The sequence below is a fragment of the Neolamprologus multifasciatus genome, chromosome 8, assembly GCF_963576455.1.
Source record: "Neolamprologus multifasciatus chromosome 8, fNeoMul1.2, whole genome shotgun sequence".
Lineage (NCBI taxonomy): Eukaryota > Metazoa > Chordata > Actinopteri > Cichliformes > Cichlidae > Neolamprologus > Neolamprologus multifasciatus.
The window spans coordinates 17,957,053-17,983,944 of NC_140446.1; the positions used below are offsets into that span (position 1 = coordinate 17,957,053).

General features: G+C 38.0%; 1 protein-coding gene across 11 annotated transcripts; it reads left to right on the top strand.

Moving 5' to 3' along the window:
- The first annotated feature begins 79 nt into the window (after positions 1–79).
- LOC146512873 (actin-binding LIM protein 1-like) lies at positions 80–21,333 on the top strand. Of its 11 annotated transcripts, none has more exons than XM_085169389.1 (19): positions 80–1,009; positions 7,741–7,884; positions 9,569–9,752; positions 9,846–9,955; positions 11,564–11,690; positions 11,860–11,953; positions 12,423–12,510; positions 12,680–12,738; positions 13,458–13,535; positions 14,218–14,400; positions 15,709–15,738; positions 15,884–16,013; positions 16,137–16,226; positions 16,908–16,958; positions 17,281–17,339; positions 17,652–17,705; positions 18,048–18,122; positions 19,026–19,106; positions 19,263–21,333. In XM_085169389.1, the coding sequence occupies exons 1-19, from the start codon at positions 694–696 to the stop codon at positions 19,374–19,376; spliced, it is 2,067 nt and encodes a 688-aa protein (XP_085025515.1). In that variant the 5' UTR covers positions 80–693; the 3' UTR covers positions 19,377–21,333. The 11 variants fall into 11 exon arrangements, 10 of the variants coding, with proteins under 10 accessions (XP_085025515.1, XP_085025507.1, XP_085025506.1 ...); XM_085169381.1 differs by lacking the exon at positions 16,137–16,226 and adding an exon at positions 12,900–12,956 and having other exon boundaries at positions 82–1,009; positions 16,911–16,958; XM_085169380.1 differs by lacking the exon at positions 16,137–16,226 and adding an exon at positions 12,900–12,956 and having other exon boundaries at positions 87–1,009.
- The last annotated feature ends 5,559 nt before the right edge of the window (positions 21,334–26,892 follow it).

Consider the following 26,892-nt stretch of genomic DNA (forward strand, 5'->3'; position numbering starts at 1 on the left):
GTGCAGATGTAACCAGGTTAAATCAGTTAAAATAACAAGAAAATGTAATAAGATGCATTTTCTTCTCTTTTGATAAGAAAAACAATCCTGCAGATGATGTAACAATCGTACTGTTCTGGATCTGCTGTGTCACATTTACTGTTCAGTCACTCGTGTTGTGCTTCATTCATCTGCTGGTTAGATTATAGCAAAGCTGAGACAGCATGAGTAAGGTGGGTTAAACGGTGTTATAAGGTTAGTGAATATCATTTACATGTACATGTGTGTGTCTGTGTCCAGCTGTCCTTTAGTTCAGCCATAATCCATCCAACCATCAAACAGACTGACTTGTACAGATATGGATGGCCCTTTTTTTCAAAGCTTCAAATACGGGCATACAGCTCATAATCTTCTTAAAAAACTGCCCCAATTGAGTAGAAAAGTAAGATTCGAATGCTGACATACTTGTGTGAAGTCAGTGTTACTAAAACGGAGAGAAGGTTACTTGAAAGAGACTTCCAAGAGCTGAGATCCTCTGTTACTGTGAGGATCAACCCTAAAAATACACCTCACCTAAGCTTCTTAAGGGGTGTGCGGTGGGAGTTAGTCTGTGACTGCCTGATGGACAACACACATAAACACTCACGCTGACTCACAAAGTCGATTTAATACCTGACATTCCACACAAGGGCTTGACCTCTTCAAGTTTGCTTTATGGTTTCTAACCAGCAGTCGGTCTTCAGCCTGAACTGTTTGGCTGAAAGTCTCGACAACATGAGCGTGTCAAGCCTTCTCAACCTCAGCAACCTGGGCAAGATCTGCGGCTCCAGCCACAGCAACGACATGATAGTTCTGGACCGGGTGAAGAGGAAGAACTCCGTCAGGCGCATGTCAATAATTGAAGATGGTCAACTCGCAGAGGTTCTCTACTTGATTCCAAAGCAGTCCATAATGGAGCAGCTACCGTTCCTCAACCCTAACGACTACATTCTGTGTGAAAAGCTGGCAGGTATACCTGCAGAGCTGTCAGGTAATGACTCGTTACTTCATTAGGTGTTAGCTATTGTTCTTATCTTTTGAAAAATGAGCTGCTGCTTGATATTTCCCTCAAGTTTATAAAGTGGTATAACGTTTTCTCTAATCCATACTGGGTCAAAATGATAGATACAGACATAAACCCCTAACTAATATTTAGTTAAATGTCCCTTAGCAAGTTGTACCTTGGATCAGATGCTTTTGGTATCCATCAACAAACTTGTGGCACAATTCTGGCTGAATATTTGATTGATAGAATAGGTAGAGTTAAATCAATTGGTTTCTTGGCACAGACACGGCTTTTAAGCGTAGTTCACAAATTGTCCATAGGGTTGAGGTCTACATGCACTCATGATGACTGCATGCATCACAGTTTCAGTCATCATAAGTCTGCACAACCCTTGCTGTGCACATGTGCTGAAGTTTATTGAGCAACACAAGAAAGTCCTGAAACATCACAGAAGACAGCTAAAGTGTATAATGACAGAATTATTCGTTGATTTTAGAAAAGGTTAAACATCTGAAGCTTTTGCCAGAAAACATCAAACAGACTTTGAACAGTTCTGGAAACAAAATCTGGGCATGTCTGTCTGGCAGGAGAATGAGGTGATCAGTGTTTCTTGATGATGTATCTGCTGACAGAAGAAGCAGGATAAATTTTGAAGTACACAGGACTATGCTCTCTGCTCGGTTTCAGACAAATGCTGCAAAATTATTTGGACGTTGCTTCACAGTGCAAATGGATAATGAGGCATGGCTTTTGCAGCGAAGCGCAAAAGCAAAATAAGAGTTTGGTGTCAAAAATGCACTTTTCTGAACACAAGAGCCAATTTAAAATAAACTATTAGCCAAACAGGCATGCAGAGATCCCCCAGGAACGTTCAGTCCCAGAATGATCTGACAGTCCCAGCTGCTGCACCAGTGTGATTGTTTTTCGAAAACAATCAAGTAATCCTGATACATGATTTTCGTCATCATTTATGTAATGCCGACATAGAAAAGTTTGTATGTTTTTCCCTCTAAAAGAAAACCCCAACACTAATACTTCAGAATAACACACAAGTGCAGCAGCGTTATATTTCAGAGAAACAATTACATCATTGCAGTGAGCTCACATTCACATACTCTCCCCCTCGGTATGGATGAGGTCATAGATCAGAAGCACAAGAGAATTTAATGGCAGTCCTGCTGTCCTCTGTCATTGACACACACACACCACACACACACAAACACACACCCCTGGCCTCTGTGTTGTGGAACCACCCCTTTCTCTTGGACCAGCAGTCCAGTTAGTCCCTCTCCTCACTCACGCCGTGAGCTTCAGCGCAGAAGAACAGAAACCATGAAACAGAAAGGTAGACATTTTCACGTGTGTTTGTGTTTGTGTATAGGTAACAAAGAAAGGAAAAATGTCTCCTTGTGTATATTTTTGGTTGTCTTTTCATATTTATGAGATGTTATTTGTGTTGAGTCAAAGTTGGATCTGAATGACACTTTTGGTTGTGGTAGTAAAAATGAGAAATGTGACGTTTTCATTTCAAATAGATTTATCACTGAACACCTACATCTATGCTAGATTGACACTGTGCATGTGTAAAAGTGTACGGTGAAAAGTGCAAGTACAGCTGTTACAATAAAAGTAGAACATAGTTGGGAAAGAACAGCATGTGATTTCAGAAATACCTCTGAATTAAGCAGCGATTAGCCCACTGTGCAGCAACAAAGAGCACTCAGATGTGACTAAAATGTGGAGGTGACTCTTATCAGAGTGACGGTATTCTGTCTTCCACAGCAGCAACAAGAAACATCTATAAATGATTTAAAGACATTCAACTAAATGAGCAATTATTTGGATAATATTCTCACACATGGTTCTCTCTACTCTAGAAATTCCCATTGCTACTTTGCTCCTACTGAACCTGAAGTAATTTGAAGGGTTACACTGATTTTACACCTTTGTAGTGTTGGAATCACAGCCTGAGTGCTTTAATACAGCCTCTGTAGAGTGCAGGTAGGGTGCTTTTAAATCTGTCTGCCCAAGATAATGATGGCATCACAATAGAATGCAAGACTTTGATTTGTAGTACATTACAATATCTGTGAATATGAAAAAAAAACAGCCTTAAAAATCCAGATTAGAAATGTAAATATTCCCTGCATCACAGTTTTATTTAGGTTTAGTAACGTGTCACTCTGAGCTAAGGCAAAAACAGATTTTGTACAATTCTAATGAGCTTTAAAGTCATTGCCTGGTATAATCACCTTTATTATTTAACACAGCCTGAACTCTGTTAAGCAAGTTTTCTCGTAATTTATCTAAGTAGTCTTCAGGAAAGTTTCTCCAGGTTTCTTGAAGGACTTTCAAAGCTCTTTTTTGGCTCTTTGTAGGCTTTCCTATTTTACTGCTCTTTCAAGATGATCCCACACTGCTTCAATAATGTTGAGGTCTGGGCTCTGGGGAAGCCATCGTGTGTTTTTCTATCCGAGTACTGTATGCTTTTACTGTTGGCAGTGTGTTTGGGATCGTTTCCATGCTTAAAAATGAGGCAGTTGCCACTCAGAGGCCTTCCAAATGGTATTAGAAGATGATCAAAATTTGATATTACTTAGCAGTATTCATAATTCCATTAATTTTCATGAGATCTCCACCACCACTGGTTTTACAGCTGTCTGGAGACACTCGCTGTTGTACACTGTTTTACTATCAGAATTCTCTCATTTGGACTCATTACTTCATCAGAGCTGTTGTCTCAGATACTTTTTAGATAATGTTTTAGGCGTGCAACATCTTTTTTTGTCCTCCACTTAACTAAGTTAACCAAGTTAATTCTGTCCATGTGGACGTTGTGTTTTCAGTGGGAGAAATGTTTCGTAACTCATCCAAGTGACTTCTTCAGTCTCAGCTGACTGCAAGTTTCCTCAATCTTATAAACAGTACATTAATGACTGAAACTAGCACCACTGAAAGAACAGTGGGCTGGGAGGTCAGTTCCTTGATCATTATTCAAGGATCAACTTTTGGGGAATTTCTTACCTGGATGATTGAGCATCAAGACACCTTACTGATACAAAAATACTACTTTATGCCTGTCAAACTGTGTTACCTTTGGCATTTTTCAAAGATTCTGCTAAAGAATTTTCAATGTTTCATAGGTCAGTTTTAAATTACAAACAAACCAATGTCCAAAGGAAAACTTTGAAAGAGCTTCAAAAAGCCTGGAGAGCTATCATTCAAGACCACCTTAAAATATGACAAGAAAGTATGACTACTTGTAAAGTGATGAGCGGTGATGAAATGATAGGCAATGAGACCTTTGCACATTATTTATTATTGTGCAAATTATATGTTATTAAAAAACAAATTTAAAGTCAGGCATTAAGGTTACTCGGATAAAGTCCAGAAGCTGATTTGGAAATGTATTTGTTTGACAATAGAGTTCTAAGAACCGCTGAAGTTTAAATCTTCTGATGCCATTTTACTTCCCCCTACGTACATAAAAACTAAGCATACCAAAAATAGATGCTCCCATACTCCTCTCTCTCACACACACACACACAGATACAGATTTTCATAGCTGGGCTTGTGCGATTAGCTGTTCGGCTCGGGTTTCTCTCCATTTGCTGTCTTTCTAAATCTACCGTTTGCTAATACTTGACACATATCACATATCAGCTTCAGATTCTGGAAGAGATCAAGAAAGTGTGGGAGGGCATTAAAAAGCTTTCCATCTGAGGGCTTCAATCATTTTTGAGTTTTACCATTAAAAAAAAGACAATTAAAATCACACAAAGGGTGCATATGCTTCAGTGCAGGATGACACCACACAGTGCAGAATAGTACAGCTAGACCTGAATATATCCATCACCTAGTTTCCAACAAGAACAAAACTTAAAGTATTTCTTACTTCATGACAAGTGAATTGCATGAATTCGTGCTGGCAGAACATCTCTGTCATTAACAAATGTCCAAGGCGCTCTAGGACAAAGACCTGTTTCAATAGTTGTTACTGTCCTATGCCCTAATTGATGGGCTACATTCCAACTAGGATCATCCCATCTGCTCTAACACTCCAGATTTTTATGTTCAGTTTTATTCCATAACACTGGGATAGATTGTTGATTGATAGGCTTTTTCATAACTGTTGTGCTAAATAGTGTACATTTAACCATAGTGTCTGTACAATGAGCCTTTGAGATATGGTCCCTAAATGTCGCTTGTTGCCATAGTAAGAAATCTCTCCTGGTGCGGGGCAGATCGGAGCCACATAACAGCGGTGCTTGACTCACTTCAGTAACATTCACAAGCCCGTGCAAAAAACATTTCACCTTCAAGTCTGCACAAATCTTTCTGTTTGAATCAAATAAGTTTAGACCCAGCTCATTGAAATTAGTGTGACTAATAGTAGATTTCCAGTTAGTGAATTTAATAAGAGTGTGTATGTGTGTGTATTATGGAGCACTGTTGACTTTTTGGTTGCCAGCAGTATAGGAAAAATGAAATTCATGTGTCTATCTCTTTGTATGCTGGGTGTCCTCTTACTGGATGACAGACTGCTCTCGACACAACACATTCTTTCCTCCCTCTCCTTAGATAATCACATTAAGGACGTTTCAAGTGGCTGTGATTAGATTGTACAGGCACGCTGGTGCTGCCATTCAAAGATGAAAGATACAGAAAGAGAAATTATCTTAAGAGTTTTGGTAAGATATAAGACAAAATTTTGCACAAGGGCCACTCTCCTGTACATTATACCTACTAAAAGTGTTGTAACACTAAAATTTGTATGTTTCCATGGGGGAAAAAACAGTTTTGTGATGTTGTCTGACTTTTGTGAGGTAATATCCACCTGGCCAGCCTGTATTCAAAGTCTGTGGATGTGTAATTAAGCCAAAACATAGTGCACATGTACCCAGTTCTGAAAAAGCTGGGATGCTGTGTAAAAAGTAAATATTCTCTTGTAAATAAAAAGAGAATGCAATGATTCTGCAAGTCTCTTAAATCCATATTTTATCCACAATAGGACCTAGAAACGTATTAAATGTTTAAACTGAGAAAATGTACTGATTTAAGAAAAATATTAGCTCATGTTGAATTTGATGGCAGCAAAATATCTACAACAAAAGTTGTGGCAGGGGGTGGGGGAGTAACGTTGCCCCATTCTTGTCCGATACAGGATTCTAGATGCTCAACAGTGCTGGGTCTTCTTTATTGTATTTTTTGTTTCATGTGGTGCCAAATGCAGTCCAGACCTTGCAGTCCCTCAGAAAACAGCTTTTTGGATCATATTCATAAATGGCTTCTCATTTGGATAATACACCCTTTAGCCTACATTTGTAGATAGCACAGTGGACTGTGTTTACAGACAGTGATTAATGGAAGTGTTCCTGAGCCCATGCAGTGATTTCCACAACAAAATCATGCTTATTTTTAGTGCAGTGCTGCCTGAGTGTCTGAAGATCATGAGCAAACAAATACTTTCCAGCTTTGTCCTGTGCGCACAGAGATTTCTCCAAATTTTTGCCTTTGATGATGCTGTGTAACGTATATGATGAAATATTTAAAATGTGCACAATTTTATGTGAGGAACATTAGCTCTGCCACTCTAAGAAGCTCTTTTAACCCAGTCATGTTAAATACTTTGTCGAGAAATGTTCTTACAGCCTTTTCTTTTTAGAACCAATTTTTTAAAATGTTGCTACCATCGTATTCAAAATGCATATTATACCTTTCATGAAATAGTGCAATATTTTAGTTTAGACATCTGGTATTTTTCTTTGTTCTAATGTGAATAAAATACAGGTTTTACATACTACACAGAGTCCGAACCTTTCCGATTTGGGTTGTATGTTTATCTCAGTTATGTAAAAGCTGAACTGACTGGCTGACAGGATTAACGTTATGAGCTGTTCAGGCAGAGCAGGATAAATTCCTCCTATGGATGAAAAACGATGATGACAGAGATGATTGCTTTACAGTGACTTGTATTAGAAAATGAAGTAATGTTGATTGTCATGTAATGGCACTGCGGGCATGTACATTTGTGTACATATGAGGTGCACAGCGACACATTTTGTGTTTTACCTCACTGGTTTGCATGGCTCCAGGGAATTAGGTTTAACCAACTGGTTCTAGACAAACAGAGTGGGAAAATAGAGTGAAACCTGTGAGAAAATAAGTAAGCCCTTTAATGATACTCTTTATTTCCCTAAAAATGAACTCAGTTTTGTTCTGTTGCTAATGGTTGATAAAAGAAAAAGTGATATGATCATAAATGGGAGCATTTAAACTAGTGGTGTGAGAACCACTGGTGTACACCGTCCTAACAAGTACTGGGCAAGTTGCCTTAAATTATCTGAGGACATTCATGGTCCCCACAGGATGAATTCTGGATCAACAGGTCAAAATTTTAGTTCGTCCAATTACTTTTTTAAAACACCTGCAAAAAACATGGCCAGTCCTTTGGCCTCATCTCGTCTTAAGCACTTATTAGCTATGTGAACATGCTAAGTTGCTAAACATGTTCACAGACTGTTGTGTCTGTGGAAGTTTCCTCTACCAACATGATGTTGCAAATATTAGTTTGCAAATAATTATGGAAGACTCTGCAATGCACAGCTCTGTTGCATACAATAGACAAAAAAAGAGCAGTGTAAAGCAGCAAAACTATAGCAGTTAATCGACTGATCAATACTTAACTGATTTATTTATATCTTGTGTTTATGTAGTACTACACACCCAGGATAGCTGCCACCCCAGCCCTCCAGCAGGGAAGAAGGTAATCTGCTGCTTCAGGTGTGGGGAGTCATGCAGAGGAGAGGTGCTGCGTGTTCAGAGCAGCTACTTCCATATAAACTGCTTTACATGCAAAGGTGAGTGTTGATGGAAGGACACCACTGCACTGGTATTACTGTCCTGGTAACACAGCACTCGAGTTTTAGGCTGAAAGAGGAATCTGTTTATAACAATGTTCCTGATTGTCATTTCCATTTCAGTCTGGCTTTGTCTAACCAGACAGTGATGCGATTTTCCTGAGGACAACAGGCCAGTAATTCAGCAGTCTATTGTGAGAACCACCTGGGTTGTCAAATGGCCAATCAGTGGTGTTACTCTGCTTCGTGGAAAACATGCAGTGCTTCCTCTGCAAGCAATTGTCCCCACTAATAAGCTCTGACATGCTTCTCGTGTTGTTGTCCTTTCATGTCATTGTGACTATGTTTACAGCGCAGGGGAAACAAAGAGACTTTCAGAGAAGAGAAGCTTGCAGAGAGCAGGGCGAATGAATCAATGTCTGACTGTCAGAAATGTGTCTATCAGTGTTACACTGTAACACATTGCTGTTAAAATACAGGACATTTTAAAGTAAAGTAACCACACACTGTTACTGTTATTGTTCTTCAGTCAGTCTTTTTTGAGTCTGCTTCTTGCAAAATCATACCACTACCTCATTTCGTAAACATATCTCATACAAAAATTCAAATGCCAGAAAAAAATATTGCAGTGAGCCAAAGAGGTAGTAACTCTGGTCAGCAGCTATCCCAGTAGTTTCACATGAATGTTAATATTTATGTTAAAGTAAATCTTGTGTCATATCAGATGTGTTGTGTTCAGCGTTTGATTGTATAAGATGTGTGATTTATTTTTCAGCTGTTTATGTGGCCAAGAACAGTGTTAAGCTTTCGCCAACTTGGTGCCAGTAAAATATAATATCCTTTTTAAAATGCAGTAAATTAGGGCTGTTGATATTTTGTGGAGGACAGTCATTATTTTTGTGCAAATTTAAAGAAATTTGCACAAAGTTTCTATTGATTAAAAAAAATCCCCTGCTTTGAACATGGAAGCAGGGACATGTTCAAAGATGGTTGAATTCAAAATAGCATAATTTGGAACTTGTTTACATTGTTAGAGAGTAGCAGGAGGACAGGAATAGAGCAGCACAAATCTGTCCTTGGCATTGTGTGCATTCTGTTGTGGCAGGCGCAGCAGGACAGGTTGGATGCTGCAGTATCAAATAACTAATAACAAGCAGACAGACAACTCTATATATCGCCTGTAAACTGGCACGAAGCTGATCAGTACACACGCACAATGTAGACAGATGTTTACATTGTGCGTAATGCACAAAACCACAGAAATGTTTCAGGAAGCCTTAAAAATCAGAGGGTCAGGGAATAGAAATAGCCGATGCTTTATTAACTTCCTACTGTGACAACATCCAGAGTGAAGGTGACACTTTACGTTAGCTATGGTCTGAAAACTGAACTAAAGGGCAACAGAGTAAACAAACGCACAAAGACAAAGGGAAAAGTAAGAAATATTACTTTTTAGACTTTTTAACTTAAAGTGGCCACTTTAGGGTCAAAGGTTTGATGGGTTTTGATGAAAAAGATGTCTGCAATGACTTAAAGATAAATGGGTCAGGCAAAGCCTCTAAATAGGGCTGGTAATAATCCTCTTTGGTGTTATCACTAGCTTTTACATCACTAACTTGTAACAGTCTTGATATAAAACATTGTAATATTGTTCAGATCTTTCTCTGAATGTGTCTCTGTGCAGTGTGTGGCTGTGATTTAGCTCAGAGTGGCTTCTTCATGAGGAATGGGGACTACCTCTGCCCACTGGACTTCCAGCGACGTCATGGCACAGCTTGCAACAGCTGTGGAGAATTTGTGGAGGGAGAGGTGGTTACGGTGTTGGGGAAGACCTACCACCCAGCCTGCTTTGTTTGCGCCATTTGCAAGTAATCTTAAAAAAAGATGTTTGGGAGGTTTTAGTTCTACATACATGTCTTACAAATCTGTGGTATAAGTTCGTCTCTTACTTTGATTCTCAGACAGCCTTTTCCTGCTGGGAATTGTGTCACCTTCATTGGAAAAGACTGCCTCTGTCAGCGCTGTATGGAACCCGTGTCGCTGTCTCCAAACGCCACCAGCTACTCCAGCAGTAAGAGCATTTCTGCATACTCTCTAAGCAGTGTTCATATCAAAATATTAAAAAAATATATATCAAAGGTTTTGATCCCTTTTAGTTTTAATAAGACAGTGGATTATGCATTGAACACTGGCCAGCTGTGGGTCTTCTGCCAGCTGCTTGTGTATTTAGTTTATCCTGTCTTCAAGAGTCATTCAAGGTCAACATCTGTTAGCAAACAGGAAGTTTAAATCGTCACTTTTTTGCAGGTAGCACATCAGACTCTCCTGTGCTTGTGTAGAACAAATTGGATAACAGAAGTATTTGGGATCATTCATGAAATCTGCATGTAAGAGGGGAAAAGAAATCAATCATCAATTGTAAGCCTTTTCTGTGTCTGGGTAATGTCACCTTTCTTATCACTATGACGGCTACACAGTGTCACTAAATCCAGTCTAACAGCCTGCAGCTGTTGTGGATTTCTTTACAACCCTTTAAGTTGACTTTCCTTCATGAATCCAGTCATCCTATTGTGAACCTGCCAGTATGAAGCAAGAGATACAATAAAACTTAACTCTTTACCTCTGCTTGACCTCATCTGTGTAGTGATTATAGATAAATGGGGGATAAATAGGGGATTCAGACTCACAAAGCCTCTGGACTAAGAGAATCTCTCCGCAGGAGTGTGCGGAAAGCTGCTTTTCTCATGGCAGAGATTCATCAAGCTGCTGGAAACTTTCCTCAGAGATGTTGGTCTATATTGACATGAGAGCATCACACAGTTGCTGCAGATTTATGGACTGCACAGCCATGATCTGAATTTCCAGTTCCATCCCAAAGGTGCTCTATTGGATTGAGAGCCAGTGACTGTGGTCATTTTACTACAGTGAACTTATTGTTCATGTTCAAGAAACCAGGTGAAATGATATGAGCTCTGATGTGTTTCCTGCTGGAGACAGCCGTCAGAAGATGGGTAGAGCCAGGTCTCAAAGGGATGGCCATGGTCAACAACAACACTCATGTAACCTGTGGTGTTTAAACATTACTCAGCACTAAGGGGCCCAAAAGTGGAAGCTCAGAGGGGACAGGGCATTCTCTGTTGCCTCCCCTAGTTTATGGAATACATTTCTTTAAAGCTCATCTTAACACACATTTATAGTTTCTGGATTTTGACCCAACATTGGTTTTTATTGGTATTGTTCTTATTGTCATTGTATTGTATTTGTTTTTAGCATACCAAATATAAATGAATGAGTGATTATTTTAGGTACAGTTGCCTTCCTATAAGCTCCAAGCAGTCCAGCCATTCTCCTTTGACCTCTGGCATCAACAAGGCCATTTTTCATCCAGAGAACTGCTGCTCTCTGGATGTTTTCTCTTATTCAGATCATTCTCTGTAAACCCCAGAGATGGTTGTGTGGTAAAATCCTAGCAGATCAACAGTTTCTGAAATACCCTTTCCTCACTGTGATGCTCGGTTTGAACCTCAGCAGGGTGTTTTCACTGTGGTCTACATGGCTAAACATCATGTGATTGGCTGATTAGATATTTTCATTAATGAGCAGCTGAGCATGTCTAATAAGTTGAGCAGCTGCCTTCTAAAGTGACCACTGAGTATAAACGTATATGTTGTGTTTTCAGACTGCACTGGCTGTGGTAGAGACATCAAGAATGGACAGGCTCTATTAGCCCTCGGAGGCCAGTGGCACCTAGGCTGCTTCAAGTGTAAAACCTGCAGGAAAGCGTTGAGCGGAGAATATATCAGCAAGTAAATATAAATGTCTCATTCATATACTCACTCATTCAATATGCTTCGTCTTCCTCTTCCTTAATCTTTTATTTCTAAATTGAGTATGATATGATGAATGCTGCTAAAATGATGATATAAAAGTTCCACATGTACGGCTGGGTAAGAGTATGTCATGTGCATCTTTCAGGGATGGAGTTCCCTACTGTGAGAGAGACTACCAGATTCAGTTTGGGGTAAAATGTGAAGCATGTCAGAAGTTTATAACTGGAAAACTCTTAGAGGTAAGAGAAGTCTGCTTTCAGCGAAGAGTCTTTGCTTCTTTTTCTGTTGCAGTACATTTTATTACAAACATTAGTCTCAGAAGCCCTTCAGAGATTTAAATCTGTTAAATCCTCTTTGTAGTCCGTAGCTGCCTGTCTTTAATTTTGCTGAGTGTTCATGCAACTTCTTTCCCTGGAGCGTCGCGTATGCCGCCACTTTTTCTGTTCCTAAAAAGGTCTAATCACCTGTTTTGAATGTTATCTGTCTATTTAATGGCTATTATCGTTTCCCACTCCTAACAAGTGTCCTCCCATGCTAACGACCACACTCTAGGCTGTTAACACCTCATTTAGTCAGTGGTCTAACTACCCTGCTGGGCAGACGTAACCTGGTGAACTGCAATGTGATTTCTGCAGCTGTTCATTTCATGCAGCTCCTGCACATATGCAGTCTGTGAGCCACTTTTGTCTTCCTCATTATCTGACTTAGGCTGGGGACAGACATTATCACCCCAGCTGTGCAAGATGCAGCCAATGTGACAGGATGTTCACAGAAGGAGAAGAAATGTATGTGCAAGGTCAGTTTGAGATCGTAGCCTCTCTTTAAATAAACGGCCTGTCTACTCAAGACCAAGAAGCATTAAGGGTCATTGATGAATGCATAAGAACGGTCCTGTTGGTTAAAAACGGTAAAAGTCTTCTCATTTTGGTAAAAGTTGCAAAAATCAATTGTCTCTTCTTTCACAGGATCAGTAATTTGGCACCCAGATTGCAGAGAAACCAGCAGAATGGAGGACAGCTACAGGGTAAGGTTTTTTTTTTACTCATTGTTAAACATGTTAGAGGCAGTTTGAGGATTCTTACTATCATTTTCTAAAACAAATATAAGTGATTTTAGAAACTCACAGATCAAAGACTTACTGCAGGTGTACAACGTGATTTCTTTACAAGATGTATTCCTCCCCAGGTCGGGAGACCTAAAACGCCCTGTCTTGATTTCTTTTTCCCTCAACATGAACTGAAGGTTAATACTGCGAGGAGGTCTGTGGTTTGCAGTGAGCAGGCTGCGATCTCGTGATTCGAGATTAACCACACGTGCTTGTTTAACAATTCAACATGACAGACACTTTGCTCACCTGGCTGATCAAATCAAAGCTTGTTTCATTTGATTCACAGTCTACATTTGATTTTTTTTACATTGCACAATGATTAGGACCTTGCAGGACCTTTAATAAGCTACTGCTTCTGAATGAACTTTGTTGGCAGTGTTGCATGCTCGCCTTCACACTTTTTTTTGCTATCAACCACATTGAAATTGGCTGGAAATCTCTTAATTAATCACATTACTTAGTTAAGTGCCTCTATTGTACACTGAGTGTGCCATGGATTGCATTCCTGAAAGAAACGCTTGTGTGTGCGTGGATGTAAAGCCATGTGAAAGGCCACAATCGACAGCAAAAAAAAAAGAGTACTGTTTCCGAGGTAGCTCTTTCCGTTGTTTGATTTTTTCCTCTCCCATTCTCAGCAAACTAGATCATCATCTGAAAGCTCCTGTTCCAGGCCGGGCTCGTGCACTCCTGGCAGCCCAGGTCGAACCATCTGTGTAAGTTCACAGGCCAGCATTTGCGTCTATGGTGCGTGATTCACCGTGGGTTGATCTGTGTTTGACCTATCCTTTATTTATACAGGGGAGTCACACGGACGGAGTTTCCTCCTTGCGAAAAAAATCATATTGATGTGAAATGTGGAGGAACACTTAGGGAAATAGAGCATTAAAATCAGTAACATAATTCAACAAGTGGTACCTTGACTGATTGGAACTAGTTTCTTGGTGTTTGTTAGGCAAAATGTGATTTTAGTTGTGGCTGAATGATAAAGAATGTCAATGCATCCATAAATTTACTGAGAAAATCAGGGTTCGAATGCATTCAGACCGACTTTGATCACAAAAACTGGTGCTTTCGGTGTAATTCGTTTCCTCCACCCAGCTTTTTATCACCCACTGAAATAAACTTTACTCCCACCAAAACACTTCAGAATATAAGAAAACTACCTCTGCTATGCACAAAAGCCTGGGAATCATTTTGCATGTTGCAACAAAAACATTGGATTTTATACTAGACTAATGGAATCCGCTCACCTCATGTGCCTAAATCACGGGATTAAAGTTTAATTCCTCCCTGAAATTATGTAATAAGACACCTTTGACCTTTCATGAGACCTAATCTGTTGTGTCTGCTCCTTGTGCGTCCTCTCCTCTCCTTTCCTCCCTGTCCTGCTCCCAGGCCAAAGTAGATAATGAGATCATTGATTACAGAGACTTAGCAGCAATTCCCAGAGTCAAGGCTATATATGATATTGAGTATCCTGATATGATATCTTATAAGTCTGTGAATGACCACCCCTCTACTTTGGATGAGAAAGGAAACACACAACAAAGCCAAAGAGTCCAAAAAAGTCCTGCAGAGGTAATTTCATCCAACGCTCCAACTTGTGTCGAGTGACATGTTTGTGTGTTTATTTTATATACGAGTCTAACCAAGTAAAGTCTTGTTTTTCTCATTCTTGTGTTTAGTTGTATTTGGCCCTAAAATGAAAACATCTATTGTAAAAACAATTCTTTAGAGGGACAGATCACCCTAAAATGAAATATGCATGTCATTATTGTGGAATGTGGAGCTATTTATCTATTTAGTCTGTTTCACTGTCTTGAAGGAAGCATGCTGTGCAGGGAGGTGGATGGTCATGACAGTGGCAGCATTAATGACGTCTCTCTGAGCTTAGCTGTAATGTGAGGTAACTGCATGCTTCCTTTAGTTTGGTAGGTGGAGTCAGAGTTCCTACATTAGACTGCTTAAAATTAGATCAGTGGAAGCACAGATGCTGAGGTTTTCCAACATGTTTTTTGGTGCTTGCCATTTAGTTCAGTCGTATTCAAAAGAAGCCAAAACTTGGCAGCTAACATCAGAACAGTCGAGATGGATAAATAGAGCCACAGACCAGAAGAAAAACCATGCGTATTTTTGTGAATTGTCCCTTAGAGTGTGCTTTGAAGCAAGAGTGCTTCAAGTTTCGATTTTTACATTAAAATGGTCCATCAATCCACTTTCATGTGTTTATCTCACATTGAAATCTGAGTCAATGTTTGAACATGAATCTCTCGAAAGCTATTAAAGATACAAGCCTGAAATTTTCACTGGTCTCACTTGCCATCACAATGAACCAGAATCTGTAGTTTGGGACATATACTTAAAAAAAAATGTCTTCATACGGACTAATTAAAATATGAAAACAATTGAAGAAGCCCTGTCAAGTCCCATATTTGAGAGTGTGCACTAGTTAAAAAAAAACAACCTTGACATTGCAAAAGACAATTAGTGAGTATTTCTAAATAGTATACATTCAAATTTCATAGTCATGCAAAAAATAAAACACAGATTACTTGTTAACATGAAATTCTTAGTCTAAAAATGCAAAAAATCGTATTTTAATAAACCAATACTCAAATATTTTGATATGTATCTGTCCCAAATTACAGATCCTGAGTCATTTTAAAAGGGATTCAGGATTTGATTATTTTTTTTTATAGTTTTTTAGATTTTCATTGTCAAGCATTGCCTCTAAGACTGACAAATGAAGATAAAATGCATGGAGAAAACGTATAAACTTTCTAATTTGGGATGGAATCACCCATATGCTGTGTTACCTTCTAATTAACACGGACTACGCGATTCAGTGAATGTGCTGATTTTGCTTCTTTTCTTTGTCTGATTTAGTCACCAGAAATCAAAACTGAACCCACAGAGGTAAAACACACTTTTATTAACTTTACTTACAACAGACGCACAGAAATACCATGAAATCTGGTATCATACAGTGTGAGCCAGTCTTCCCTTTAAATCGATTTATTTTCACGTGGAGTTTCAGCTGGCTTTGTTTTCCTCTTCTCAGGAGAGTTTTGAAATAAGAACACGTGTACCCAAATCTAAAAGCCAAGGGCCTTTTGGACTTCATACAATGTACCATCGTCATAGCTACACTCCAACTTCGTCCAGATCACCACAACACTTCCACCGACCAGGTGAGATAACACAAAAGAAGCATACCAACACTCTTGTTTAAAGATATGAAACGCATCCCATGTTCAGCTGTTCTCCGTTTTACCACCACAACTCCTTCTGTCTGCACTTCCCGAAATCCAAAGGACTCCCGCTTTCTTCCTCTTTATTCTGTGGCAACACTGGCACTTCCCCTCCTTCTCTTTTATATCACACCTTTCCCTCTCAAAGCAAAGGTAAGACCCCTGCTTCTGTGCCACCCTCTTTAAGTCTTCTCCTCTATTAGTGTGTTAAATTGCATTTTGTATTCCTTATTAACCCAAATGATTTAATGGTGAACGCAGCACTGGATTTAATTTGGATGAAGTCTGAAACACAAAAATAATACCAACAAACTATATGGAACTAGCACACATGGTTCACTTTATTCTTTGAAACACTGTGCCACCTAGTGGTCAAAATTCAGAACTTAAATTCTGCCTGGTTTAATTGTTTTAAAATGGCTTTGATTGATTCGATAAATAAATATTTCAGTCTCTTTCCAACTTCACACACAGCTTCCTGTGCAGCTGTGGTTATTTATAGCAGCGTTGTGCCTTTGAGTGAAGTTTATCGTGTGCGAACGAGATCTGCCAAGCTTTGATCGTGTTTTTGCTGTGGTAGATTACAAACTAACTGCCTTTAGGAAACCATTTTTGCATTTTTCATTGCTTGAAATGTTTCCTGATTTTGAAGGTTGATGTTTTCCATTTCAAGCAAGAAGCTAGTGTTAACACTAACTGTTTAAAACACTGAGAATAAAAGTGGAATAGTTTGACAGCCACCTTCCAGAGACATACGTTCATACTAATCTAATGTTTCCACTGTGCAGTAGTTAAAAATGAAGCATCTGCTAATACTGCATTCTTTTCTGACAGCAGACGAAAGCTTCAACGTGTACAGGAGGGCCCCGATTTATAAACAGCAAGGTACAGTATTTAAACCTGGTATAAGTTATGCTTGAATCACTCAAAATTACATTTAAGTTTCAGTTGTTTAAAAGTATGCGTTTGTATCTTTGTAAGTTACGCTAAAGAAACGACTTTTTATCAAGACCTTAAGATCTTGATAAAACTTTACCTCAAGTCACTACAAGATATTTTAATGTCAGTTTTGCAGTATAGTTAGTAGTAAATGGCTGAGCTAAGAACCGGAGAAGGTAAATTTTTCTCAGTAGGTCTATTTCAGGCAAAGATCCCAGTCTAAGTGTAAATCGTCTCGTCATGAGCTTATCTGTCTGCTTTCACACAGATCCAAATTCCTCGACATCCCCAGCATCCTCTTTGCCTGTTCGGAACAGCCTCAGCCCGGTAGGACACGCGTTACTAATGCTTAAATCTCACTTTGGAAAGATTGCATAAGCCTGCTACATGACATTCGTCTAATTGCTGAATTAATTAGATACACACTTTGATCAAGCTTTGTTTTTAAGTCAAATTAAATCAGAGACATCTACAAACAAACATTTAATTTTGTACATATATATATGTATATAAATATAAAAATACAGTTTATTTATTTTTTATGCTTTTCTATTTGATATATGTAGGTGCTAAATAAACACTTTAGAAAAGGTTATTATATTAATATTGTGAAAATTTTGTTTTCATGTGTTTTCTAAGCCACGGCCAGCAGATTTCTCCCACTACCATGACGACAGATGCAGAGGTATCCATGTAGACAGATGTGGTTAATTACTATTTTAACTACCATTAAAATGAAATCAATTACACTTTGTTGGGATTTACTCTCTCTTTCAGACTTCAGGGTATGTGACAGTAACTGAATGGAGTTGGTATTCGAGTCAGTCCTGGTTCCCTGTTTGGTTTGTGGCATATTTTTTGAAGAACTGGCCTAACTCATTGTGTGAATATATCTTTATTAACTCATATTTCTACATAACCCGCTCTTTAATCATGCATATATTCAGCTTTACTCACATTTATCTGGAAATAATCAGCAAGTCTTCAATCAGGTCACGATATTTTCCAATTGCATGTGTTTGCTTCATTTTGTAGCTCATCTATGACCATCAGTACCCATTAACACAAATGGAGAGAGGAGTGTCTATGCCTAATTTGTTGGAACCAAATGCAAGTATTATATTTTATTTTATTATATAATTTGTCTTTTAACACACTTATATCACATGAGAGTTTTAGATGCACCTATGGTGTGATTCCAAAAAAGTAAGTTGGTTTGTTCTCGAGTTATTGCAATCACAAACTTGGGTCTCCACAGCACCCACATGGTGGTGTGATGACAATACCACATCAGCCTTTTACGGCTGAGGGATATAGCGTCTGGTTCCATAGCAGGTCCCGAAAATATGTAAATACAACCTCAGCTGAACAGCAACATGACACATTACACCATGCTTAGCAGCATAACTTAAAGTAATGATAAAGTATGACTTTTTCTGTTGTAGATTTGGGTTTTGCTTGGGATCATTGTCCTGCTGCATGGACCCAGTTTTGCCCAAGCTTTAGTTGTTGGACAGATGGCCTCACATTTGATTTTATATAAAGTGCTCCACAACAAATGCTCCAAACATGGGACAGTGCATTATTGCCAGACATCTCCACTTTAGTTTCATCAGCCCAACCCATTATTCCAGGTGTCTTGTGATTTGTTCAGATGCAACTTTGCAAACCTGAGATGTTTTCTAATTGTACAGCCATGAACTTAAACATTTAACACACTTGAATGCTTCAGACCAGCAAGCTGCTTTTATGCAACTAGTGCTCACATTTGTTGATGATCAATTAACAAGCGAATACTTACCCACTAAATTTCTATGGAAGCAGTAAGGGTGGACTTGTTATTTTTCATACACTGCTTCTGAACTTTGGCTTAGTTTGTGTTAAACAATGAAACTGTGTAACTTGTTATGTATTTTTCTTCATCTTAAGTTGTATTTACCAAATTTTAAGACCTGATGAGGTTGTAGATTTAATAATGAAATGTTCTCAAATGGTTTTTATTTGTTTGTCAAGATCTATCCATATGAAATGCTCGCAGTTAGTAACAGAGGACGAGTGAAGCTTCCCAGGGATGTTGACAGAACAAGACTTGAGGTGTGGCTTAAATGGTTTTCTTTAAAAAAAAAAAAAAAAAGTTATAAGTTTCACTTAAATGTAATGTTTGAGCTTTATATTAAGAAATAATCAGACAGAATTACTCTGCGGCTTTATGCACAGAAACATTTAGTTCATCCTGCTTTCTTTTTGCAGCGTCACCTGTCCCCAGAATCATTCCTCCAGATCTTTGGAATGGATATTCAAGAATTTGACAGACTTCCACTTTGGAAATGTAATGACATGAAGAAGAAAGCCGATCTTTTCTAATACATGCTGTGAATATGCGATGCACGAGTTCCTTTGAACCTGTATGTTTATTCCTATGTAAAAAATAGCACAAAAAGTAAGGACATTTGTGGTTGGTTGAATTTTCTTTTTTTTTCTTTTTTTAATTTTTTTTTTTTTCAATTGCATTTGTAGATTCAATAGCAAAATAATTGGTAGAGAAGATTTGGCCATTTTTTCATGGGCGCAACCCACACACTGCTCAACCTACAAATACATTTTCTTACAAATGTAGCACCATTCAAGGGAGAATAAACAGGTTTTTCAAGTATTGTTCAAAGCATCAACCAAACACAAATGTCCTTACTTTCTGTACTAAATTTATTTGGCACAGAAATATGAAATGTTTCCCTAAAAACCAGACAGTTCACAATTATCCTGGGACACTGTACCTTTATCGCTTTTTTTTTAGTTGTTCATAGGTTAGAGTAAGGAATAATAGCATAATTAATATTATAATATCCTAAACTTAACCTTATTTATTTGTGTTTCCACGGGCAGCCGTGCATCCTCTAGATTCCCTGCTTATATTAAACAACTCCATATTTGTATTCTTGGAATCTGCTAGAGCAGCTGTTCATGATTCACAGTTTTAAATAATTTTCCTTTCCCTCTCCTTTAAGACAACCTTCTTCTGGTTCGTAGATGTCCTCACAACAGATCTGTGCCTGAGATGACAATATTAATACATCATACAAAGCCAAGGGTAGAAAAAACTGTCAGTGTTTAGCAGTTTAAAGCCTGAACTTCAGACGCATAGATATTATCGCTTGGATCATTTGAAACCATGGCCTTGTTTAACATGAGCATCCACCATTGTAACTGTATGCAACACTATATGGACAATAGTATTGGACCATGCCTCTAGGATCACTGAATTTAAGTGTGGTACTGTAACTGGATGCCACTGTTGCAGAAAGTAATTTTGTGAAAAGCCTTCCCTTCCAGATATTGAGTGATCAGCTCTGAGACATTTTATGCTACACTCAACAGGCACTTTGTTAGTGTCGCTCAGTTTGAACTTCAGCAGGTCATGTTCACCAGCGGTCCCCAACCAGACCGGTTTATGTTGGACAATATTTTCACGGACCGACCTTTAAGTGGTTGTGGATAAATATAACAAAATAAAACCAGTACCAGTACCAAAAAAGAAGAAGACTTATTCATAACACACGGGAAAAGACCCAGGGAAACCGAGTTAACGATAAAAAAATAAAGATAAAAACCCCGAAAACCATAAATTTCACACCCGAGCCTCAAGTCTCATGGCCCCGTACCAAACAACTCATGGACCACTATCGGTCCACGGTCCTACACCATGCCTAAATGCACTGAGTTGATGCCCTGTGATTGGCTGATTAAACAATTGTGTTACCGAGCAGAAGAACCAATGTACCTAACAAAGTTGCTGGTGAGTATATAAGTAAAACATAAGTTTGCTGGTGAAAGAAACTGAATATGATGATGATATGTTTTCCTATTGTGTTTATAGAATTTAACTCTGTTTCATACCCCGTGATATAACAGAAGTACTGGCATGCTGCAGGAATTACTCAGACCTGAATGGATCCTTTATGTAAATCCCATTGATTTTGTAGTGGCTACTTGTTAACTGTTACAATCAAGCTCAAAATAAAAAGTCACTGATGCACCATGAGCAAGTAGCCTGCGATGAATATAAATTTATTTTTCAAACAAAATCTGAACAGTCTGCTTGCTTTTTTCCACAGCAAGTAAGCAAACAAAGAACAGAGTGCCACTCAGTTGAATTTCAATTTAATTCTATTTATGTTCTTTAGGGAAAACATACGGCATGGACGATGTTACAAAAACCAAAGGAAGACAATTTTTAAACACTGGGTAATTAGGGAGATGGGAAACATCAGGGAACACAGCTAAACAGAATCTGACTAAAGAGACAACAAAACCAAAAACAGCACACATGTGACGAGGGACTATCAAAATAAAACAGGAAATACACATTTGACACATTGACAACGTTGAGTCCACTGTCAGAGGCTATAAGTAATATTACTAACCCTCACTAGTTCTGTTTCTGTACTGTGACAAGTTCTGAAACCTGACTGAACTCTTCAAATATACCATTCCTCTGCAGATGATTGGTTAACTGTTTTACAACTACTTAAGAATTATTGACATAAAATTACAGAAGGCAGCGTGGTCAAGTAAAGTTTAATTACTGCCATAATAAAAGCCTGTGGTACAGAGTTCGTTAATAAAGACAGCATACTCATATTCAAGAAAGAAGCATTAATTAATGGTAAGACGTTTTAAGCAGTCTTGTAGGAATGGGGTCTAAGAGACAGATTGATTATCTGCAGGAAGTAATTATACAGTTGCACATACTGTTCTTGAGAACTTTATACTTGGGCAAAACTAGCAGGTCTAATACTGAAAAGAAAACTGTAAACACCTATTTTAAATGCAAAGAATACAGATGATGAACCATTTAATGCAACTGTCTTTTTTTTTTTTATTAGGAAACATCCACAAAGCCAAAAGAGCGATTTAAAATCTAAAGAAGAACATTTGGTGAAAATGCCCTCAATGTGTAACTGTAAGAACAAAGAGCACTGAAAATGCTGTTTTTGGCCAAATTGAAACATTTGCTTACTGCCATCTTCCTGCAACTTTGAAAAGCAGCTGCACTAAAAGCATGTTGTTGTTGTTGTTGTTTTTTTGGTTTTTTTTATGGACAGAGTCGACTGCCAATGCGACCTGACATTGGTTTGCAGCCTTTTAAAGTGATCCTTCAAAATCCTTTACGTTTCTATAAAAATCAAATTTCCTTAACTGGAACACCTGTGCACACATGCACACCTGGGGTTGTGTATCTCTTTTTCAAAGGAGATCTGATCAAGAAGCCATGCTTTATTTGCACTTTATTATTAGACACTTTATTTATATAAATGGTCCTTAAACATTTTTACAATTCAAGCCACACTGAGTACTCATCTAATTAAATTCAATATAAAATGCACAATACACAAAGTGTGATAGGTGCCAGCTTTTCTAACCAAACTAGGCTTTCCTTAAAACGTTTTATATGAAATTTAAATAGAAATCAAACATTGCTTTTTCCTCTAGTGGGGTTAGCAGATTTGATCATTTGTATTTGGGATGAATTTGGTAAAACAAAGATGGAGGCAGAGAAAATCAGGAAACAGCCATCTGTTAAATCAAACTTCTAGACTTATTTTTTTTTAACAAGGATGGGTCAAGGGAAATGATCGTGTCGCATGGGAATTGCCTTCGTATGAAAATAAAGTACAATAGGAATAATAAGAGCACGAGGGCTCTGTAATGTTCCTGAATCCTGTTGTGGTGCGATCATTATTTTTTAGGGCACTGTCTCTCTACTAACAGGAAGTAGCTTATTAGCTTACCTGTTGTTGATAGCGTTGCTCAGAATGGAGTGTAAATAAGAGAACATGGCTGAAGCCGGCAACTCCAGATGATGGTGTAAGCGTGCTACCAGATTCAAAAAGCTGGAGACGCAACATCACACCATAAAATCTTTTTCATTAACCGAAGACGCTAAAGCTAACTCTTAATCTGTTCCATTAAAAAAAGCAACCAATGCTGGGCCCAACTAGCTTAATAAAGCTATCTTTCAATTGGAAATTAGCTAAGAAAATAACATAATCCATCACATACTTTATCTGCAAAGACCAGCATTCATACAACACAAAACAAGGGGTTTTGTTACATGCTCAAGATGCTGTAAGCCAGGTAATGTGATGCTGTCGTGTTTTTTTCACAATTGTGCTTAAGCTATACAGCAGGGATATAAAACTAATTTTATGTTGTGTGCTGTAAGTGGACCAGTTAAACCCCCATTTCTGTCAGTGTAAAATATTTAATCCCTGAGATATTTTATAAAAAGACATCTCAGAGATTATAATTTCAACATGGCAAACATCCTGCATCACATCATTAAGCATGTAGAACATAGTATGTTGTTTCAGTTCTCAGCACTTGGCTCCTTCTTTTTCGAAATCAGTTCTACCCCTCTTTTCTTGAATTTTATTACTCTTTTAAATCTAGGTCTGGAATAAATTGGACCTGAGGCACCATTGCATTTTTTTTGGTTAAGTTAAATGTGTGTTTGCAAGCTAATTAGTAATTAACATCCTTAGCTAGCTAGCTAAGTCAGCTGCCAGGAAAATACGTGTCCACTAGCTAATCCATAGACATAAATAAATTTAGGTTAAAAATAAACACATAGCTAAAGTTGAGACTTTGCAAGAAACCTTGATCAGAAAACAAAATAACAACTGGAAATGATCAAAAGTGAAGTAATTATTAAGAGTGAGAAAATACTTGAATAAATACAAATGACACTCTTAAGACGACGGGACGTAAGTGATATTTCAACTTGGTACTTCACAGTATTGTAGTTTACTTACCCTAGTGTAACAATAATTAAATCATTTGTTGATTAAAACTTTTTTTAAACTTGTATTAAGCAATAGCCTTAAACATTAAATTTTAAAAAATTGTTTCTCCATGAGCCCTTTCAGACTATTACATACTACAGCATATTTAAGAACAGAAATTTGGTGATTTTAATAAGTGATGTCATTCTCTGAATACTTTATTACAGACATATTTTATCCGTCAAGACTTATTTGGCTGAATTTTGAGCTGCGAAGGACTATTTCCAAATTTATCTTCCCTGATCTTGAGCATGATCCAGCTTTTGGTTACTTGCTGTTGAATACCCCTTTCTGTACTTGCAAGATCTCCACCGGCAGTTTCCTCTCATGAAAATTTGTTTCTCTGCCATTGCCCAGCAATGCCAGTGGAGATGTGGTCATCCACAGAAGATGGACAAGGCTCGATGCTTTGTGTGATGGCTACCTTTTTGTGGTAGTATTGTACAGCATCCATACGTGAAGCAAAGAAATCTTGGCCACTTTTTCTGTGATGGTGTTCATTCAAATCCTTTGGGAAATTATGTTTTTAGGAAATAAATATATTAGGAAATATTGCCCTTCATCTGTTGACTTTGGACTTTCCATTAACCTTTTGGCGGCAAAATAGAAATCTGCAATTTTATTCTTTGTATGGTTTTTTAAATTTAAATTATTTGTTGATTTTTACTTCTTTTTTTTTTTTTGCCAGTGTAGCCGTCACACTTTTCACTGATGCCACAGTTCTTTCTCCTCTTCTTTCTCTTACTCTGTCATCCTCTTCCAAACCTCTTACCCTAGCCTTTCCATCTAGTGGGACTTTCTAATTTGTTTTTCCCCACAATAAATTTAGCTTGTATATTGCTGTAAACATTTTTTCTTTTTTAAATTCACCTTAAATTCAGCATGGCTTTGATTTGATATTGATTTTACATTCTGTAAAATGCACTGATTTGAGATCAACACCTTTTTCGTGAGTTATTGGGTGACATACTTTAAGGTGCAAACTTTTGTCTTTAATCTCCTGGGACCGGGCATATGTGGACATCACATTTTCTGGTTGTCTAGGCCACAATACTAAATTTTACTCTACAAGGGCCTGATATCCACTTACGAGGACATTATACTGCCACTGTTCTATCGAAATTTAAAACTAATGTCCTCTTATGTGGATCTCCTTTTTCTCAGAACCAAAATTAGGTTTAAAAAAAAGGTAATTCTTTGTTTTTACATTCATCAGGTCCCAATCAGCCCAAATAGCAAAGAGAAATTAAAAGTGCATGCAATGAAAGAGTTCGGGTCTTAGGAGGTTAATCACAATCTTAGCTCTATCCTGTACTTTCTTACCCTTTCTTCTCTACCTTGATTTTTCTGCTTTAAAGGCATTGTATTAATAATTTAATAGGGAAAAATTTTGCAATACTGTGGATTTATAGCTGACCAAGACATTAACATGCTGTAGATTTATAGTTAGAAAGTCATGGTTATATATTTTAAATTACATTGAAATGCAATGGATTTATAATGTTAGAGGAAATTATATTGAAATACTGTGGGGCTGTAGTTCAAAATTGTGGATTAGTTCACTCTAAAATTTTATTGAAATATTATGAATTTATAGTTGTAAATGTATCGATTTATGATAGACTGGGAAAATATATTGATACACTGTCGATTTACATTTGAAAAAATGTGAATTTATAGTTGGAAACTATATTGAAACGCTGTAGATTTATGGCAGACCAATTCCATCCTCTCAGGTAAGTGTTGTCATTTTGTCACTCCCACTTGTGTCTATTATAATGGAGTGCAGATTAATTAAAGCTCAGTTGTTTCATAGGCTGTTCATTTGACTGTCAATTATCTCTAACAAATGTGTTTCACTCAGCTAATGCCAATGCCTTGGTTGAGGTATTCCACTGACCTCATCTGTGACACATGCAGATCAGGTTGCACATTTAATTTGCTGTACCGCTGATGTGGTGACTGTTCATTTTTAAATCTGTTTGCAGAAACACTGGTTGTAGGAACCTCAGTTGCTTCACTTGTGGGTGAAATAAATGAGGTAAATGGTGCAAGACCGATATTAAGGATGTGTCTGGTGACAAAAACGACTCCTTGGCCCACAGAGTCACGGTCCGCGGATGCAGACTCTGTGGAGGTGAAGTGTGGATTCAAAAGTAGACTCGTGGAACAGAACTTGGTTTTAGCAGAAAGCGAGCTGTTTAATAAGGGCTGGTAGAAAAAATACAAAAAAAGGGCAATGGCTGAACTAAACAAAAACTAAAGGCATCTTAAACTTCTATGCTGCTATATCTCTCTGGTGAAGCTATGGTCTGCCGGAGTTAACGGAGATGATGGGACTCTTTCATTCATGCCTGAGCATGGACTTTTGTCTATAGCCATAAATAGGCAAGACGTTTCAAGGCAACAGTGTTTATTCAGTTTATTCACAGCACTCATGTTCGCATCACCCAGATGTTCAGCATAGACTCACAAGTCTACAACATGTCTCAGAGAAAACAGCACAAAAGAAAGAAAGTTTGCACCGGCTCTCCTAGCTGGGGTGACCAGCCAAATAACCCAGATCATGTTTTATCAACCTGAACAAGTTGTGAAGAAATGGATTAAACAAACAGAGGAGAAGGGAATTCAACTAGAGGACACATACAGAGAGATGGAAGCCTAAAATAAACACAAACAAACAGGACATGACAGTTGGGGAATGATTTTTAGTCAATCATGGCAGTTATTATAAATTTGAGTACAGATTACAAATTATAAACTTGATTACAGAAAATAAGAAAAACAATGCTCAGTTACAAGAAATGTACAGCTGCAAGAAATGCAATCAATAAATGAGGATCTGGAAGCTCCAAGACACACACAAAACAAATCAGGTTTGCAAGTAATGCTTATGAACCACTGAAGTTCTGTGTACAGCCGCCACTTGGAGGCTCATGAGAGCCTTCCAAGCCGCCTGCTCCATTAGGCTACGTTCACACTGCAGGTCTTAATGCTCAATTCCGATTTTTTGATCAAATCCGATTTTTTTGCCTGCT

Coding starts and splice junctions, on each gene's coding strand:
- LOC146512873 (XM_085169389.1), top strand. CDS start 694: ATGGTTTCTAACCAGCAGTCGGTCTTCAGCCTGAACTGTTTGGCTGAA. Junction 11,691..11,859: donor AGCGGAGAATATATCAGCAA/GTAAATATAAAT, acceptor TGCATCTTTCAG/GGATGGAGTTCCCTACTGTG. Junction 18,123..19,025: donor CTAATTTGTTGGAACCAAAT/GCAAGTATTATA, acceptor TTGTTTGTCAAG/ATCTATCCATATGAAATGCT.